Genomic DNA, 17,913 nt, shown 5'->3' with positions numbered 1-17,913 from the left:
ATAGAACTAATACCAGGAGAACACAAATTAGATTGCAAGGTGTATCCTTTAGCGTTAGGAGAGCAGGAACAACTGGATGAGTTTATCAGAGAAAATTTAGAATCAGGCAGGATACGCCCATCTAAATCTCTGTTTGCTTCACCATTCTTCTTTGTAAAGAAAAAGGACAGAAAACCAGACCCGTACAAGACTATCAAAAACTAAACAACATCACCATCAAAAATTGATACCCACTACCACTGATAAATGAACTAGTGGATAAACTACGTGGAGCCAAATACTTCAAAGTTAGATATACAATGGGGATACAACAATATTTGAATTGTAGAAGGAGACGAAGAGAAAGCAGCCTTCAGAACAAATAGAGGGCTGTATGAACCATTAGTAATGTTCTTCAGTCTCACAAATTCACCAGCGACCTTCCAAACAATGATGAATGCATTGTTTAAAGATCTGATCGATGAAGGAAAGGTTGTAATATACCTTGACAACATCATGATTTTTACAACAACCATCAAGGAATATTGGGCAATGACGCGCCGAGTACTCGAAATATTATGAAAGAATCATTGCCTTATTCTTATTTTAGATACAACTCTCTCACACAGTGGAGCTGGTCATGCGGGCTAGGCCCCATGACATCATCAGCCACTAACTTTATCAACTGTACAGTACATAAGTACAAATACTCTGTATTAGTCTATATACCCCAATAGATCCAGGAGACTCCTCAGCAAGTCCTCCTGTTGTTAACCAACAAACTCTCTGCAGCCTAAGGGGTAATCACTCCCCATTCACTACCTTTATAGTGTGTTCCTGTGTGCGCCAGAGTAACTAACTCTTGGTTGTTACATTAGGACTCCCTCTTCTACTCTCTTGCACGTTGTGCAAAAGTCCCACTGGGCACCCGGACTCCAGGGTGAAGGAGATTTGGTTATTGTTTGGGAATATCCCGCATAGCAGATAGGTGCGCTCTTTGCGACGGCCTTGTAGTGCTTTGGGAGAAGAAACAAAACCTTCAATATGCAGCCCCCAGCGTTAAGGGGAGTACTTAGCTCAGCAGTCAGTGTGGAATCGCTGTTGATTAGAATTTACATACAAAAACTTCTTCTTCATTTTCCTCTGACCAGGCCGGGCACTTGCCTCCACCAGTTGGAGAAGGGTTGACAGCTTAATAAGCGGACCACCCCCTGACAACCGTTCGGACCAGGGTTTAATACTATACTTTTTATATACCTTTCAAATACTATAGTGTGGGTAGTCGGAGATTGAGATCTGATACTCAGCTGGGAAGAGGTTGATCCGCAGATAGCAAGTGGAGACCCCCAGTTACCTTTTTTTTACATTACCAAAGAGAACAAGTCAACATGTCGTTGCAACCAGATATCAATGCTCTGCTGCACAACATGCGTGCGCAGATTCAGGCATTGACAAGTCAACTCGCCGAGCTGCAGATAAATCCCGTTGAACAATCTCACTAAAAAGGACATTGTTTGGCACTGGTGCGCCAAAGAACAAGAAGCTTATGATAAGCTTAAGCAGGCGTTTATAACAGCGCCCATATTAGCATTTCCAGAATTAGACAAAGAGTTCCGGTTGGAAACTAACTCTTCTGATTTTGCTACTGGGGCTGTTCTATCAATTAAATGCCCTGATGATCTTTGGAGGCCTTGTGCCTATTTATTGCATAGTTTGTTGCCTACAGAGCGCAACTATCAAATATATGATAAGGAGATGCTGGCCATCATTAGAGCTCTAGATAGAGCACTGGCGGCACTACTTAGAAGGTGCTAGGCACCAATTTGAAATTTGGACCAATCATAAGAATCTGGAGTATTTTATGACGGCCCGAGACTTGAACTGAAGACAGGCCCGCTACGCGGTATACTTGTCAAGGTTTAATTATAAATTAATTCATAAGCCTGGAAGCTCTATGGGGAAAGCGGACACTTTGTCCAGAAGAGAGGATCATGCCAACGGCATTGAAGATGACAACAAAGGTGTTACCCTGATAGACTAATCAAGGGTTGCCAATGTTAGAGTGGGGCAGGATTCCGATCTTCTGGAAGTCTTCAAGAAAGACATCTCCTCAGAAGAGAAGGCGCACCTTGATGGCAATAAAAACTATTTATGGGAAGACGGGCTCTTCCATTTTAAAGACAAAATCTATGTGCCTGAGTCCGCAAGGATCAAGGCAATAGATAGACATCATGACACTCCAGTGGCTGGGCACCCTGGGTGGCAAGAACAATGGAGTTGATCTCCAGAAACTACATGTGGCCTGGCATGGTCAAAGACGTACAGGAATACATAAAATCCTGTCTGAGATGTGCCATGGCTAAGAATTCTCACCAACCGCCGGCCGGTAAACTTATGCCGAATTTGATACCAGCTGGTCCCTGGCAAGATATATTGGTTGATTTCACAACGGATCTGCCCGAGTCAAATGGGTATAATTCAGTAATGGTGGTAGTAGATCGCTTCTCCAAAGAAGTGGTATTCATACCCACCAACAAAACTATTACTGCCGCTGGTACGGCAGATTTATTTACAGATTTTGTATGGTCTATCCATGGGTTACCAGAGACGGTTATCTCTGATAGAGGACCACAATTCACTAGTGAATTTACGAAAGAATTATGCCGGGTGCTGTGCATCAAACCTAAATTATCAACAGTGTTCCATCCGCAGACTGATGGACAAACGGAGAGACTCAACCAGGAGTTGAAGCAATACCTCCGCATATTTATTAATGACAGACAGATGGATTGGGCCAAGTGGCTAAAGATAGCCCAGTTCTCATACAATATTAAACAGTTGTCGGCTACAGGAAAGGCACCATTCGAGGTTACTAGATTGTACCTCCCCAGAATAGGTGTAGAACCTGGTAAAAGCAAGAACAAGGCTGCTGGGAACATGGCAAAAGACATGAAATCTGTGTTAGACGAAACGCGCAAGGCGCTATTCAAAACTGCAGAGCAGATGAAAGACAGGGCAGAGCGTAGACACTCTAAGGCCCCTGACTACAAGGTCGGCGACCTGGTTTGGTTAGATACCGACCATTTAAAGTTAAAAGATCGGCAGTCTAGAAAACTGACCGGAAAGTGGATTGGCCCTTACTGGATTAAGGAAGTTAAACCCAACGCAGTAGAGCTGGAACTCCCAAAACAAATGAGGGTAGTACCCACGGTCAATATTAGCCCGGTTGTAGTCACCCAGGAAGGTGAAGAAGAGTTTGAAGTCGAACGGGTGGTGGATGCACACTTGAAGCGTGGCAAATTAGAGTTCCTAGTCCTATGGAATGGCTATGGAGATGAGGACAGAACGTGGGAACCAGAAGCCCATCTGAACAATTCCCGCGACACAATGTTTGCAAATTTTATTCTAAGAACCCCTCAGCTCCTAGGAAGCTTAGAGGCATGGACTCGAAACTTTTTAATTCCCTTTTTCAACCTATACCAAAAATTTAACAACCACATCCGGTATTTGGTCTCACCTGGAAGTCAAGCCTTAGAAGGGGGGTAGTATTACGATAACACAATTTTCGGACCTTTCCTTCTTTTTCATTCTCCGCTTTAACCTTGTACCCTTTAGCTTTCACACATAGTGCCACGCGGCACTTCCCCTTTTGTTCAAAACTCCTCTTTCTCGCGCCACATTGCCTTATTCTTATTTTAGATACAACTCTCTCACACAGTGGAGCTGGTCATGCGGGCTAGGCCCCATGACATCATCAGCCACTAACTTTATCAACTGTACAGTACATAAGTACAAATACTCTGTATTAGTATATATACCCCAATAGATCCAGGAGACTCCTTAGCAAGTCCTCCTGTTGTTAACCAACAAACTCTCTGCAGCCTAAGGGGTAACCACTCCCCATTCACTACCTTTATAGTGTGTTCCTGTGTGCACCAGAGTAACTAACTCTTGTTTGTTACAATGGCTGTTAATTTTTGTAATGCAAAATGTGCAAATTCTCGACAACAATTTGTTTTGTGTGTAGGGCCAGACCACTTCCCCACATAGTAGGAAAAGAGGTTTGTTTGGTTGAGTTGTGTCACGTCGTGCCACAGGCGTGAGTTTTGGTGTCCACTATATCGCGTTTTGTAGTAAAAATGATTAAGCGCGAGAATCTTTAATGTGGCTACAATTTTCACTACAATTGTTGAATGTTCTTATAACCGTGAGAATTTTCAATGTGGCTGCAATTTTCACTGCACTCGTTACTACTGCACTACCTTCCCTCTCCTGCTAACCGAAAACCACGCGAGCGAAACTAAGCGAAAAAATGTGCTCCCACGTGTGCCGCACGCGACTTTTGGGACCACCGTCCCCTTCGTTATAGACGAGTTGCACTCGTCGCAGCTTTGCTGCAACTGTCAGGTGCCTGCGGCACCTTCCACACCCGTGGTGCCACAAAAAACCACGCGAGCGAAGCTAAGCGAAGCTAAGCGAAAAAACGTGCTCCCACGTGCTCCGCACGCGACTTTCGGGACCACCATCCCCTTTGTTATAGATAGATTATACGTCTCAGTGACAGGTGATATTAACGAATCGGCAAAGAAGGCTTTTGGTACACATGCGTAAACAACGTGTCTGATCTTGAAATTTTAGCCTGCCACTTGCAAGGTGGTGCAGTCATAAAAGCATGGCATCTAGTCCCCGCCAAAAGCTGAAAACTGCGTATGTGTATCATTGCGCTTGTAAAAACATTACTCACTCGCTACAGGTATAAAAAAGGTCGCGTTATTTCTCCTTTGCACACTTCTGGTCCTGTCGCAATCACCTCAGATGGATTTAAGCTACTTACATGTGTCGCAGAAGAGGTTATTTTGACAGATATATTTTCCGGAAGCGAAGTTTGTCGTTTCTCAGGAGTAAGCTTGTTCTAGTAAGGGTTTTGTTGCTCGGTGTACTGATTCCTATCCAGGACACACAATCGATCACCTCGCTATGTGTAACACCATCATCTACACATGTTATGGTATTCACATCCACACCATCACTTCGCATCTTTGAAATACCATTTTCTGTCTCTACTATTGGAACTGTACATCCCATACGAGTCATAGCTCGTCCTCATGATGCTCCTGTTCATGTGTGCAGGGCTGATCCTACCTCGATTTATTTCGCTTCAGGTTCCGCGGATGGTGTTGTGAAGGTGTGGGATATACTTCGTGGTCATGTTACACACATTTTCAAAGGACACGGTGGTGTAGTAAGCGCCCTGGTTTTCAATATCCCTCGAAACCCATCGCTGGTCACTAGTGTCAGAACCATGCAGCTTATAACTGCTTCCGTAGACACCCGGATTCGTATGTTTGACTTGACCGCGACGGTTAATAAATCTCCAAGCAGTATACGTCCCTTCGCGATTCTGGAGGGCCATTTATCCGTCCCGCGAGGTCTTGACGTGACCGAAGATGGCAAATGGCTTATTAGCGGAGGAAGAGATGCAGTTGTCTTAATTTGGGATCTAGTAAATGAGCAAGCAACTTCGAAGGGAAAACACGGCTTGAAAGGGAAAGGAAAAGAAATGTTGTCTGTTCCTGTTCTTATCAACACAATCGCTGTTTTGGACTGCGTAGAGGCAGTGGGACTACTTGATCTCGGTGAGTATGTGGGGCACGACCCAAATACGAGTCAACTACGACTGTATACGGCGGGAGAGAAAGGAGTTGTTAGTGTCTGGGACGGAAAAAACGGAAACCTACTTTTTTCTCTCGATAAAGGAGACCGCCAAACGGAAGACCAAGAGGAGCAAAGGCAAATAGTTGACGCATTGTAAATTCTTATGTCTTTTTCTGTTCCTGCATGCTTATTTGTCTTCCTCAGCTACGTGCCTGCAACATCAACCATTGTTTCTGTTCACGCAGATCAAAATATACTTTTCCATTCGCTAATATCTCGTCGTCTTGTCCGTCAATTCGTAGGCTTCAATGACGAGATTGTTGATGCTGCCTTCCTTACTCCAACACCTTCAGTGGAATCCACACCGGTAGACACTCATATCGCCTTTGCCACAAATTCATCCCTTATTCGTGTTTACTCGACCTCTGGATTAGACGCCCGTTTGATTTCAGGGCACTCAGAGAGTGTACTGTGTCTTGATCGGGGTGCTGGAGGGCGTGTTCTTGTCAGTGGAAGTAAAGACCGCTCAGCAAGAATATGGGCGGTCCCATGGTCCGGTCAAGAAAATCCAAGCGACAAGGACGGCCAATGGAGGTGCTTAGCGCTTTGCGAGGGCCATACCGAAAGTGTAGGAGCTGTTGCCATGTCGCGGAGCGAAGGCGGGGAGTCTACCCTGCGGTTTATGTTTACAGGGAGCCAGGATCGCACAATCAAGATGTGGGATCTATCAGTTGTGTCTATTACACATGACATAAATTCTGCCGCAGATGACATGATAAAATGTATGAGTCTTGCGACATACAAGGCCCACGAGAAAGACATCAATTCACTGGACGTCTCTCCAAATGACAAATTACTTGCCTCTGGATCCCAGGATCGCACTGCTAAGCTTTACGAGGTAGAGTATTTGAGCAATGGAAAAACTTCTCCGCGTGGGGAAATTAAACTTCTTGGTACATTCAAGGGTCACAAGCGAGGTGTATGGAATGTGAGGTTTGGGAAGACGGAGCGGGTTTTGGCAACTGGAAGTGGGGATAAGACTGTGAAGTTATGGGATTTGGAGAACTTTTCGTGTCTTAAAACTTTCGAGGGTCACACGAACTCAGTTCTTCGAGTGGATTTCATCAATGCGGGAATGCAACTGGTGAGCACTGCATCAGATGGACTGGTTAAATTGTGGAACATTCGGGATGAACAAGATGTCGCAACTATGGATAATCACGAAGATAAGGTACGCAACTGTTACAGATTATGTGAACGGTGAATCTCACTAAAGTTTTATTTTAGGTTTGGGCATTGGCTATTAGTGCTGATGAACGAATAATTGTTTCTGGTGCTGCGGACTCGGTTGTCACGTTCTGGGAGGACTGCACAGAGACACAAGAACTAGAAAAAGAAGCAGAACGAACAGAACTGGTATTGAAGTAAGTGGTATTTTAGTTAACAGATGTCGTTTAACCAGTCATAAATAATCATTTAGAGAACAAAACTTCATGAATTATCTGGCTGTTCGTGATTACCGCAGGGCTATCCAACTGGCTCTTGCGATGGAGCAGCCAGGGAGGCTTCTTGTTCTATTTAGAGTAATACAATCTTCTTCACAGACCCAAGAAGTAAACCAGTCGGTGACAGGCCATCCAACGGTAGACGAAATTATTCGAACTATATCTGACTCCGAACTTGCGCGGTTAATTCGACATGTTCGTACTTGGAACGCGAACGCCAAGACGAGTGTAGTGGCGCAGGAAGTCCTGAATGCAATTTTGAAGCTGCGTTCGGTGGGCGATTTCATCCATGCGCTTGCTAACGAAACTGGCGAAAAGGCATTCATGAAGTTCGACCGAGGGACTGATCGTCACGATGGTTTACCAACGGGAACAGGCACGACTGCTTTGAAAGACATGGTTGATATATTGATTCCGTACACTGAACGTCATCTGTCTAGAATGGATCGTCTAATACAGGAGAGTTTCGTGCTGGATTATTTAGTGGGTGAGATGGATGGGGGGCTATTTGACGAACAAACCATAGGTGGAGATATCACGATGGATATTAAGAAGGCTGTGGAGTTGGAGCACTCCTTGTAGGTTTACTAAATATACAAAAAGTAATATATCACAAGTAAGCCACCAGGCGAAAGTCATCTTGCTAAGAGACAAAAATTGTAACGCGCCCTAAGCGACAGCCCTGCACTCCATTGAAAAGTAAAACCCATTCGTCTTGCTTAACACCATCTCTAGATAATTCATGTTCCTGTGCCTCGCTGATCCGGCCTTGTTCAAGCAGCCAGCGTCGCAAGACACCTGGAAGACAGCCGGTGGACATAGGCGGCGTCACCCACTGCGAAGAACGATAGAAAGCGACGTTATATATAGATGCTTCTGTCACATCGTTTTGCGAATTGAACAGGAGAACATCGTCTGGAGGATAATGTTGAGTGTGGCGGGTGATGGAGGGCGACGATACTCCGGCTCTGGAGCGAGCATCGTCGTATACTTTTCTGGTGGTGGTTTTAGTGGATGTAAAGACAGAGCTTGGCGTGGACTGAGAGTCGAGTTGAATGTGAAAGACGGGGACGAAGAGCGTCGGGGCATCAGTGAGGGGGTTGAAGAAAGTGGGGGCCGTTGGATCTGATGAAAGGGGAGCAATGGGGGCAACTGCTGCGGATAGATCGCCTGTCTGCGTGAGGACGAGACGGACCTTGACGATAGTGAGAAAGCGATGAAAGTGGAACAAAAAAGAGCAGAAAAGGCTCTACCTTGAGGGCGAACGGTGGTGATTTATCGCCGTATTCCTGGACAGCTTTATCGCAGACGGACTTTAGATAAAGCGGGGTGAGGGGTTGTACGTCGCCCCAGCCATGGATGCGTGCAGCATCTGCAAGACGGTCTGAGTGGTATGAAAGTAAGAGATATGGGGATGGATTTCCGGCATTATCATTGTTCCATTTGAGAGACTGCAGATATGGATCGTATCTGGTACACGACAATAAAGAGAAAGGCATGGCGCACGCGCTGGTCACGACTGTGTAACGCCCAGGCAGCTGTCACGTTGTTCGTAACTTATAAACGGTGGGCCGCTGCGCTCGATCCCATTCTGCTTTCTGATCTCCAACCATGTTCACCGAGGCCACCTACCGAAACGAAACTGTATTACCACCCTTTTTCGCTTATCACCTCGCACTCATGTTGCACTACCGTTCCTTTTCACACCAGATTGGGACACCCGCCTCGTGCACGATATAGCACATTTTTCAAAATTTAAATTAGACAGCTACCTCATAATATACCTACAAGTCATGTATATGTACACAAAATACTTATCACTGTGCCTTTGAATGATCTTGCTGTACAATGGCGGTGTGGGGTGAGTGATTACACAAAACCGTTCAATTTCACACCATGACAAAGTGTGATAGTGACATGACATGTGTGAGTAACAATGAAGTGTACAAGAAGGGTTTACAATGCGTCATCGGATCAGATGCGCCCTACCACTCTTTGTCACGCAGCAGTGCAAACAAATCAACATTTCACAATGAGCTTTATCTGCAGCCCTCATTTTTGCAAAGATTATTTCTGTTCATAGAGATGTTTTGTGCAGAAATTCTGTTGATTACAGGCATACTCCATTCTTGTAGTAAAGCTGCATCATTTGTAGCTACAAAGTTCATCCGAGAGTTGCTTCTCAGTGTTATCTTATGAAATTCCACAATGATTTGTATCTCCACCTTCGGTGTCACTTTGGATTTCATTCTAACTTTGTAGATACATAGGCCATATACCAAAGAGTGTCCTCCTATACTAGCAAGAGAACACAATCAAATCTGATGAAGTTTTATTGAAAGTGTGAAAAGGAGTCATAGTACACTGTAGTCCTTCCCATCAGCCATGCTTATTACTTCTTAAAGCTTATATTCTCCCCTAATGCTTCCCAGCCCTCTAGTCTCTTGATTAGAAGAGAGGTTCATTCAGCTAATGAATATAATACCTGTGTTGCCCCTAGGCTGCATCTCTCCTAGTCCAACACTTTGTTGTGCTTCACCATTTATGTTGAGACTCCTCATAAGGCCTCAAGCTCAGTAAAAAACATTAGTCAGGAATAGTTGCCTGTAGTCATATATAGTCTGGGATTAGTCTGATCTGCAAGAATCATGTATTTTGAGGACTAAAATATGTCAGAATAGTCCAATCTAGTCTACTATAGTCAAGTCTCACCAATCAATGTAGCTTAATTGTAGTCTGATTTAGTCAAGCCCACAGTCTGGCATAGTCTAACTGTAGTCAAGCTGTAGTCTGGTTTAGTTGCACTTGCAGTTGAACATAGTCAGGCTGTAGTCCAGTTTAGCCAAATTTACTGTCTGGCATAGTCAAGCTGTAGTCAAGCCCTAGTCATTAATAGTCAGTGTTGTAGTTGTACTTAGTCACACAATAGTCAAGTTAGTAGATGTTGGATATTTGGTCCCTCAGGGTGTGGGAACAGGCGCGGGAGAAGGATTCCTTTGGCAAATGAATGCTGTAACAACGTAAATACATGCTTCTTATATAACAAACATATGTAAATATCATGTGAAAGAACAATGGTGGCCACAAAAAGCCGGTTATAATCACAGAGTAAATCTTCGGGCAAAGCTCCGAAGTTTGCTTATGTAATATAATTTCTACAGTAGATAGATGGAAGTACTTACCCCCCCAGCAGCTCTCCAGACTTCCCAAATGCATCCAATGGCATTCTGTAGGTAGGTGTCTGTAAGGAAAGCAGTATGAGTAATTTTATCTTGAAAGCAGATGTGTCCATATGTGTCTTGATTGCAGCTTCAATCAAGCGGTTTGCTACCTTGCAGGTACCTATGACTTCCCAAGATGTTAGTACTGTTCAGCATATCATAGACCCTGACGTAAATTGGTGGTGCCCCCAGCACAGGCCATGGTTATTTTCATCAAATTTGGGGGAGTTTGGGTCTGCCTGCTTTATCTGCTCAATAAAACTGAACCCTTGAGGGGAAGTAGGGCCTAGAGAGAAATTGGGGTTGAGCTCCATAGTGTCAAGGAGGTGGAGACCAACACTGGTAAATGAGAAGTCCTTAGATAAGATAGCTAAATATATGTTAAGGTAGGCTGCCATCACATGATGTGACTTGGCCTGTGACAGTCAGCAACAAGGCAGATCATCAACATAAATTGTTGGTCATCTAAACCTACCTTTTCTTACACAGCACTGTTTTTCAAAATTTTGCTTGCAGCTATATGATTATATATACTGCATTCAGCCTTACTTGCAAACAAAAATATGAATTACTTGATTTAAATCAGAAGATAGCATTTCTAAGGTTTGTCTTAATGTGTAACACTTTTTGCCATGTGATGGTGTCAATTGTGCATCAGGAAAAACCTAGTTGCCTTTTATAGCTATTATAGCCACCATAGTACTATATAGGTAAAATAGTAGCTATAGTACGCCTAGACAAGTCCCTATTATATAGCTCTATATAGCAGCACTATTTTGAGTCATTTGCTATACTTGCTATAGTAGCATATTTGTGACGTACATGGTTGCTTCTACTATGGCTGCTTTCATAGAGTATAAAAGATATCATAATTCTGGATTCTTGTTTTTACTAAATTTACTTTCACTATAGAATATGCAAACTGTCAGAATTTATCCCTAATATTGTTGTATGACATGCATAGAGTAAACTACTATAATGAAGTGAACCCCCACAAACTACAAAATCCTCTTAATTTCCTATTTTGTCTTAAGATACTCATACTATTCACTATGGATGACATTCAATATTAATGTATAAATACACTTTGACAATACTCACAGAATTTCATGAATGACTTGATAAGTTTTCTTTGTAGTTTGTCAAGCCTTGATGGATAGTGCAAGCATCTGGTAAGTGATTATAAGTATAGGTATACTGTAGATATAGTAAATGGAGGAACATACTTTGGCTTTTTAACCTATTCACACCTATTCAGAAAAAGATAAGGTGGTCAAATGCACTTTGGAGTAGTTGTAACATACCTTAGTGATAATTGAAGCAATAATGTGTGCTACTACTACCAACTGATGGTGAAGTGATGGGATATGTTGGGTATTGATATGGCACTGGTGCCAGTGGCCACTGTGAATAGAGTAGAGATAATTTCAGTACCTTATATAATAATTATTATGAAAAAATAATACCTAGAGCTAACAGCATATTAGCTCAATGTTATTGCAACTTGAAAGGATAGAAGGATGTGCAGTACTTTGAAGCGCAATGGTGTGACATTGTGATGTGACATGTAACATCACACTAGTGCCACGTATGTATCAAGAGTCGACTCTGAAAAAAATGTGGCACTCAAATCTAATCTAATCCTGAGAAGCGTGTGAAAATAAACGGTGTCACTGTCCATTTTCACACACTCAATTATAGTGTTCAAGTCAACTGCTGGAAATTTCTTTGTGCCACATATTCAAACTCCGCTTAAATTCAACTTTGATGCAATATCAATAGTCTTCTTTAGTACCTGTACAATTGAATTTTTTGGATATTTGTGATAGATTTTTTTGATAAAACAATTACGCTAATTTACCTACATACCAAACCATGGTATGAATAATAGGAGCATTCTCATTAGCACCAGAAAAATGTCTCATAGAAATTAACAAGCTATTATAGCATATATAGCATCTATCATAGCAATGCCTGGAATATATAGACAATATTTGGGACATATGTAATAGACTTCCATTACATAAATAAGCAGGCTAACACATATGCCAAACCATTTAGTGAGTAATAATGGTGTTTTCAACACAATCAGAATGAAATTCCCAAAGATAGAAGCAAGCCATTATAGCTACCATAGCAGTTATGATATTTATTATAGAAAAAACTGGATTACTATAGTGATGCTATAGTTGTCATAGAAACCATAGAAACATGCTTGGCTATATAGCAAAATGGTTTTTCCTGATGATTGGATGAGGCCTGTTTTGATAGGAGACAGTGTAAGACTCTGAAAGGGAAAAAAAACTTTCAGGTTTTCTAAGGATGCATTAACCTGTATAAAATCAATATTGTACCGCTTGTTTCTGGACTTGGAAACAGTAGTGAGAAATGACGGTGATGGAGGAGACTTTTGTTTGGGTACTAGGAATGCTGTATTAGATAGATATTGATGAGTCTAATAAAAACTTACTGCTGGATGGGGGGGGGGGCATCAACATTGTTGTAACTGCAATATTATTGTCAATGTCCATACTTGTCTCTGTTGCCTCCTTGGAGGCCTCACTTTTTGGCCGGTGTTTCTTGGCAACTTCTGAGACGCTGGACCTTGTGCAGCATCATTTTTGTGACTTGGTCCCTGTTCCTGTCCCTGATAAAGCTGCTCCAGTAAGTGTTGCTTCTTCATCAGCATTGGTCTCAGCTTGTGAGCCGTTGGTTGTCCCTCCGGTTGACCTCAGCAATTGGCCAAGCATATGCTCAGCCTTCCAGTGGTTGGAGCACAGAGCAAGTAGTGGCTGCTGCTGCACCATCTCCAACAAGGCAGTCTCCCACTGTACCGGATAGAATGACCAGTAGAAGTTCCTTGACATTTTTTTTGGCCGCCAATTGGTAAAGGCTGCTCCAGCTTATGCTGGGAGATACAGGCAGTTGATATGATTGCAGCCCACTCTTGGGAAGAGATCATCATGCCATCTTTGTGTCGGACGGCTCAGTCCATTTCTGGTCAAGATGGGTTTGTGGCAGTCAGGCCTACGTCCTCATTGGCCTTACAATCCTCAAAGTCCCAGAGAACCTCAACAGGATATTCTGGCAGTCAGAATGGGTTTAGTAATAAGTGCAGAGTGGGATGCTGAGTCGCTAGGATAGATCGTAGACACACCACCCCTAAATAAGATGTATTATAGTATTTTTGAAGGAATAAAATGGAAAATTTATGCAGAATTTGACTGCTTATTGAGAGCAGTGCAACTTTGAGACTTCTTGATGCAGGGCATGATTCTCTTGCTGTAGTGCTTGCTTTTCACTTATTACTTGTTGGAGATCATCTTCTGCTTTCCGTATCTTGTCTGCTAGAAGACTTTTTTTTCTAAGGAGCCCTTCAATCCAAGCGACTAACTTGTTGTGTTAAGACTGTGCTTCCATGAATTATTCAGTGGCCGACTGGTATTTTGAACAGTTTTGCTGAAATGTTCATTTCTTAGCAACTGATTAGATGTCAATGATTTGATCATGAGTTTATTGAGGGGATTAAGGGATCAGGGTGTGGGCTGTGAGATACCAGCATTGATCAATGAGGCCTCGGCCTGAGTAACTTTAAAGGGAGGTCCTGCATGTCCTGATTAATGAATGGGTCCACTAGACAAAAGCCTCAACAAAAGTGTAGTCAACCTTATTGACATATTAAACCATGAGGAGGCTAGATGTGGGCTAGAGATTAGTGAGCTTTCCTTTCAAGGTATTTCTGTTAGTTTTGGTGATTCTGCACCTTTGTGCTACCTATATATTTTAATTCCTTTCTCTATCTATTCTTCTATCATTCACTATTGATTATGTTCTCTATTATTTCGCCTTTGTGGCTGCTTTGTTTACCTTTGTTTACAAAACTTCGGACAGTATTGCAGAGTCCAATGCTTCCTATTCTCTAGTTACTCACATTGGACTCTAGGTACTGTATACCTGTCATACTCTCTAATAATAAAGTTACTCACATTGGACTCTAGTTCCAGTCCCTGATTGCTCTCAGCAAGTGGCTAGACACTTCCTTCAAGCTTTGTTCTTAATAATTTCCTATCAGGTGTTTATCTGGTTAATCTGATGCATTGAGTTGTGTCTCTTTCTCAAGCTTTTCCTCTCCACAATATCTTGTTTCTCTATAAAGTGTTTTCCTTCAAGGCAATGAAATATTAAGACAATACAGAATCACCTTCAAGCCGATATAGCATTGCTCAACAATCAGTTCACACCTGCCTTCAGAGCATATGTGGAGCTATGCATCAGAATGAGCAATGAGTTTCTGTTGGCAAGCTTTTTGTTAAACTCTGCAAGGAGTAATGTCCGTATTGTAGAAAGTAAGGTAGTATTGTGCTAGTACTTTATACACATATTCTTGACATCCTTTTTACAGGCTGATTTATTTCACTTCCCAATACAGAATAGCAGCAATGATATTGCTTTCTGTATTTCTCCTAATATTTATTGGTGTTAATTGCAATGCTTTTTTTAAAATACATGGCCTGGCCTTGGATGTTAAGAATGACAACACAGAAACTAACAAGGATAGTGATACAGATTAAAGTGAAGATTTAGATATTTTAGTATTCCCAGATACTAGTGATGAAATTACTGGCAATTTTTTAAGTAATGCCACCAATATTACTGGTGATGATATGAATGGACATGAAACTGGCATTAATAGCATGGGATTTAAGATTTAATACTAGTACCCTCAAAAGTGGAGTTGTCAACACTTACTCTGCTATTCAAACTAATTTGCAGGCAAAACTATTGGGTGGTTACAAATATCCTGCTGTGCCCTAATCCTCTACCTCTGAGCCAAGCAGTGTGACAGAAGCGGAAATTCACAGTCTTCAACATTACATTGCTTGGAAAAAATCAAATGGCACTGTCAAGGCATATGAGCTTTATGCTGACGTATCATGACAAGCTACTTAATTGGAGATATTATCATTATACTGTATGCTGTTTGAAAGTTAGCTGGCTCTTTGTCCAAGGTTGCACCAGAAAAAATTGATATGTGCCCAAGGAGCTGTATTGCATATACAGGAGACTTCACTTCAAAGACCTACAAGCCTGCCCTCATATTTTGAAAGGTCAATCTACTTGTGGAGAGAAATATTACATTGCTGGATCTAAATCAAAGCCAAAAGCACAAATGCTCTATGTATCATTTATCCCAATCATCCAAGCTATGTTTGCAAATAAGCAATCATCACAACTACTGAGGTATAGGGACAAGTGTCTACAAGAAATATTAAAGTTACTTGCAATTGACTCTGAAGAAATTTTGGAAGTCAAGCTAGTCAAGCAAGATATTCTGACTTTTCTAGTGAAAGTCTTCATGAATATCACTACAGAAATATGGGGTTATTTCAAGATGTATGTGATACTGCTTTGCATTATCTACAGATGGTGCCCAACTTACTACGAAGAAGCAATAAGATACTTGGATATTGATCCTCATACTGCTTAATTTACCTCCAAAGCTGAGATACCAGTCCAACAATATTATCCTAACAATGGCTATTCCAGGACCATATAGACCAGGTAAATAGACCAGGTAACATTGAGTCATTTGTATACCCTCTTTTTCAGGATGCAACCAAATATAGTAAAGGCATATGGATGTGGGATGCAATAGATTCCTCCTACTTTGTAAATTGCATGCACATATCTATGATACTGAGAAATATGCTAGGTTCAGCAAAGCTAAATGGTATGGCAGGGCATACTTCCAATTATGGTGACAGATTTGTTTTGGTCAAAGGTGCTAGATTTTGCCTTGAAATGGGTGCCAAAGCTCAGTACTATCTATTATCACCACCTGACAATGAAAAGTACAATCAAGGTTGTCCCACATATCACTTGGATAATTTGCCAACACGTACAGAGGAACACTATAATAAATCTAAGTGAAACTCAGCCGCTGCCCAAGAGGCTATAGAAACAACTGAGGTATTCCTATACTAAACCCCCTACTACTTATAGTTAGAGGTGCTACTCGCTACAGTATAATGACTCCTAGGAGAACAATGGTGACTCCATGGAGAACAATGGTGACTTTATGGAGAACAATGGCTGCTTTAGCAGAGACCGGGTTTATCCGGTTTTGTCACTCTCACTCGAGTGCAACCATAGTCCCATAGCTTTAGAGAATTTCCAGTGTTTTTTGTGAGTGAGGGGTTTAGTGAGAATGTTGGCAACTATATCTCCTGTAGGAACATATCTGATTACTGCCTCTCTCTGATACTAAGTCCCCTTTGATACTAAGTCATTTTGAATGAAATGATATTTCTGTTGAATATGTTTTGTGCGAGCACGGAACTGCAGATCTTGAGTAAGAATGATAGCTGCTTGATTGTCACAGTGCAATGTTGTAGGTCCATTTTGAGCATGTCCAATTTCTTCAAAAAATGTCCAAAACCATGCAAGGTGTTGTCCAGCATTGCTCAATTCAATGTATTCTGACTCCGTGGAGGATAAAACTACTATGTTTTGTTTTTTGCTTGTTCAGGAGATTGCTCCTCAGATGGTGATAAAAACAAAGCCTGATGTTGATTGAGACATGTCTGGGTCTCCAGACCAATCTGCATCCAAATATCCATAGAAATCTATGTCCATAGAGTCATCTGTGCCATCATAACGTAGTTCCATGTCCCTGGTTGCTTTCAGATATCAGAGGACATGTTATGCAGCTTCCCGGTGATGGCTCGTTGGAGCTGAGCTATGCCTGCTTAGTATTCCAACAATGTAGGCAATGTCTGGGTGGGTTCTGAGCATGGCATACATGAGGGAGCCTACAATTGAGAGGTATGACACTTGGCGCCCTTCAATATGCATCTCGTGTTGCACAATATCTTCCCCTGGGGCATTTGCGAGGGGTTTTGATCCATGGGCCATTGGTGTCCATACAGGTTTGCAGTTCTTCATTCCAGTATGCTCCAAGACTGTGTCAATGTATTGGCATTGCAATAAGGAGATTATTTTGTTTGAACAATCACGTTGGATTTCTATTCCAAGGATGGATTTTACTTCTCCAAGGTCCCACATTTTGAATATGGATTCAAGTTTTGCTTTTGTGATATCCATGAATTTTTGGGATGAAGCTCCTAGGAGGAGGTCATCTACATAGACAACAACAAAGCATATTTGTTTGTTGTCCCAGAATACATAGAGACATGTTTCTGCATTTAGTCTTGTGAAACTGAGCTCCTGGAGCTTGCAAGAAAAGGTTTTGTTCCATGTACGACCAGCTTGTTTTAATCCGTAGATGGATTTCTTCAATCTCCAGCAGTATCCAGGTTGGATAGAAACACCCCCTGGAGGAAGCATGTACAGTTCTTCTTCAAGTTCTCCATTGAGATAAGCTGTGGATAAATCCATTTGATCAAGTTCTAGGTCGTACTTTGCTGCCAGGGTTAGAATAATTTGGATTGACTCTATGTTGGCAACCGGAGCAAAAACTTCCTGGTAATCAATCCCCTCTCTTTGAGTAAAATATTGTGCAACAATCCGGAGTTTGTATCTCTCAATGTTTC

The 17,913-nt window shown here is 42.1% G+C and overlaps 1 protein-coding gene across 1 annotated transcript; it reads left to right on the top strand.

Moving 5' to 3' along the window:
- Window positions 1-4,634: 4,634 nt before the first annotated feature.
- SERLADRAFT_445851 (uncharacterized protein) lies at window positions 4,635-8,624 on the top strand (the record flags this gene model as incomplete). Its single annotated transcript, XM_007314516.1, has 6 exons — window positions 4,635-4,686; window positions 4,733-4,880; window positions 4,934-5,787; window positions 5,839-6,865; window positions 6,922-7,058; window positions 7,115-8,624. 6 exons carry the CDS (start codon window positions 4,652-4,654, stop codon window positions 7,719-7,721), a joined length of 2,808 nt encoding a protein of 935 aa, XP_007314578.1.
- Between the last annotated feature and the right edge of the window lie 9,289 nt (window positions 8,625-17,913).

The sequence above is a fragment of the Serpula lacrymans genome (genome assembly GCF_000218685.1).
Source record: "Serpula lacrymans var. lacrymans S7.9 unplaced genomic scaffold SERLAscaffold_3, whole genome shotgun sequence".
Lineage (NCBI taxonomy): Eukaryota > Fungi > Basidiomycota > Agaricomycetes > Boletales > Serpulaceae > Serpula > Serpula lacrymans.
The sequence above is the reverse complement of the archived record's forward strand: the minus strand, read 5'-3'. Positions and strand labels throughout refer to the sequence as shown.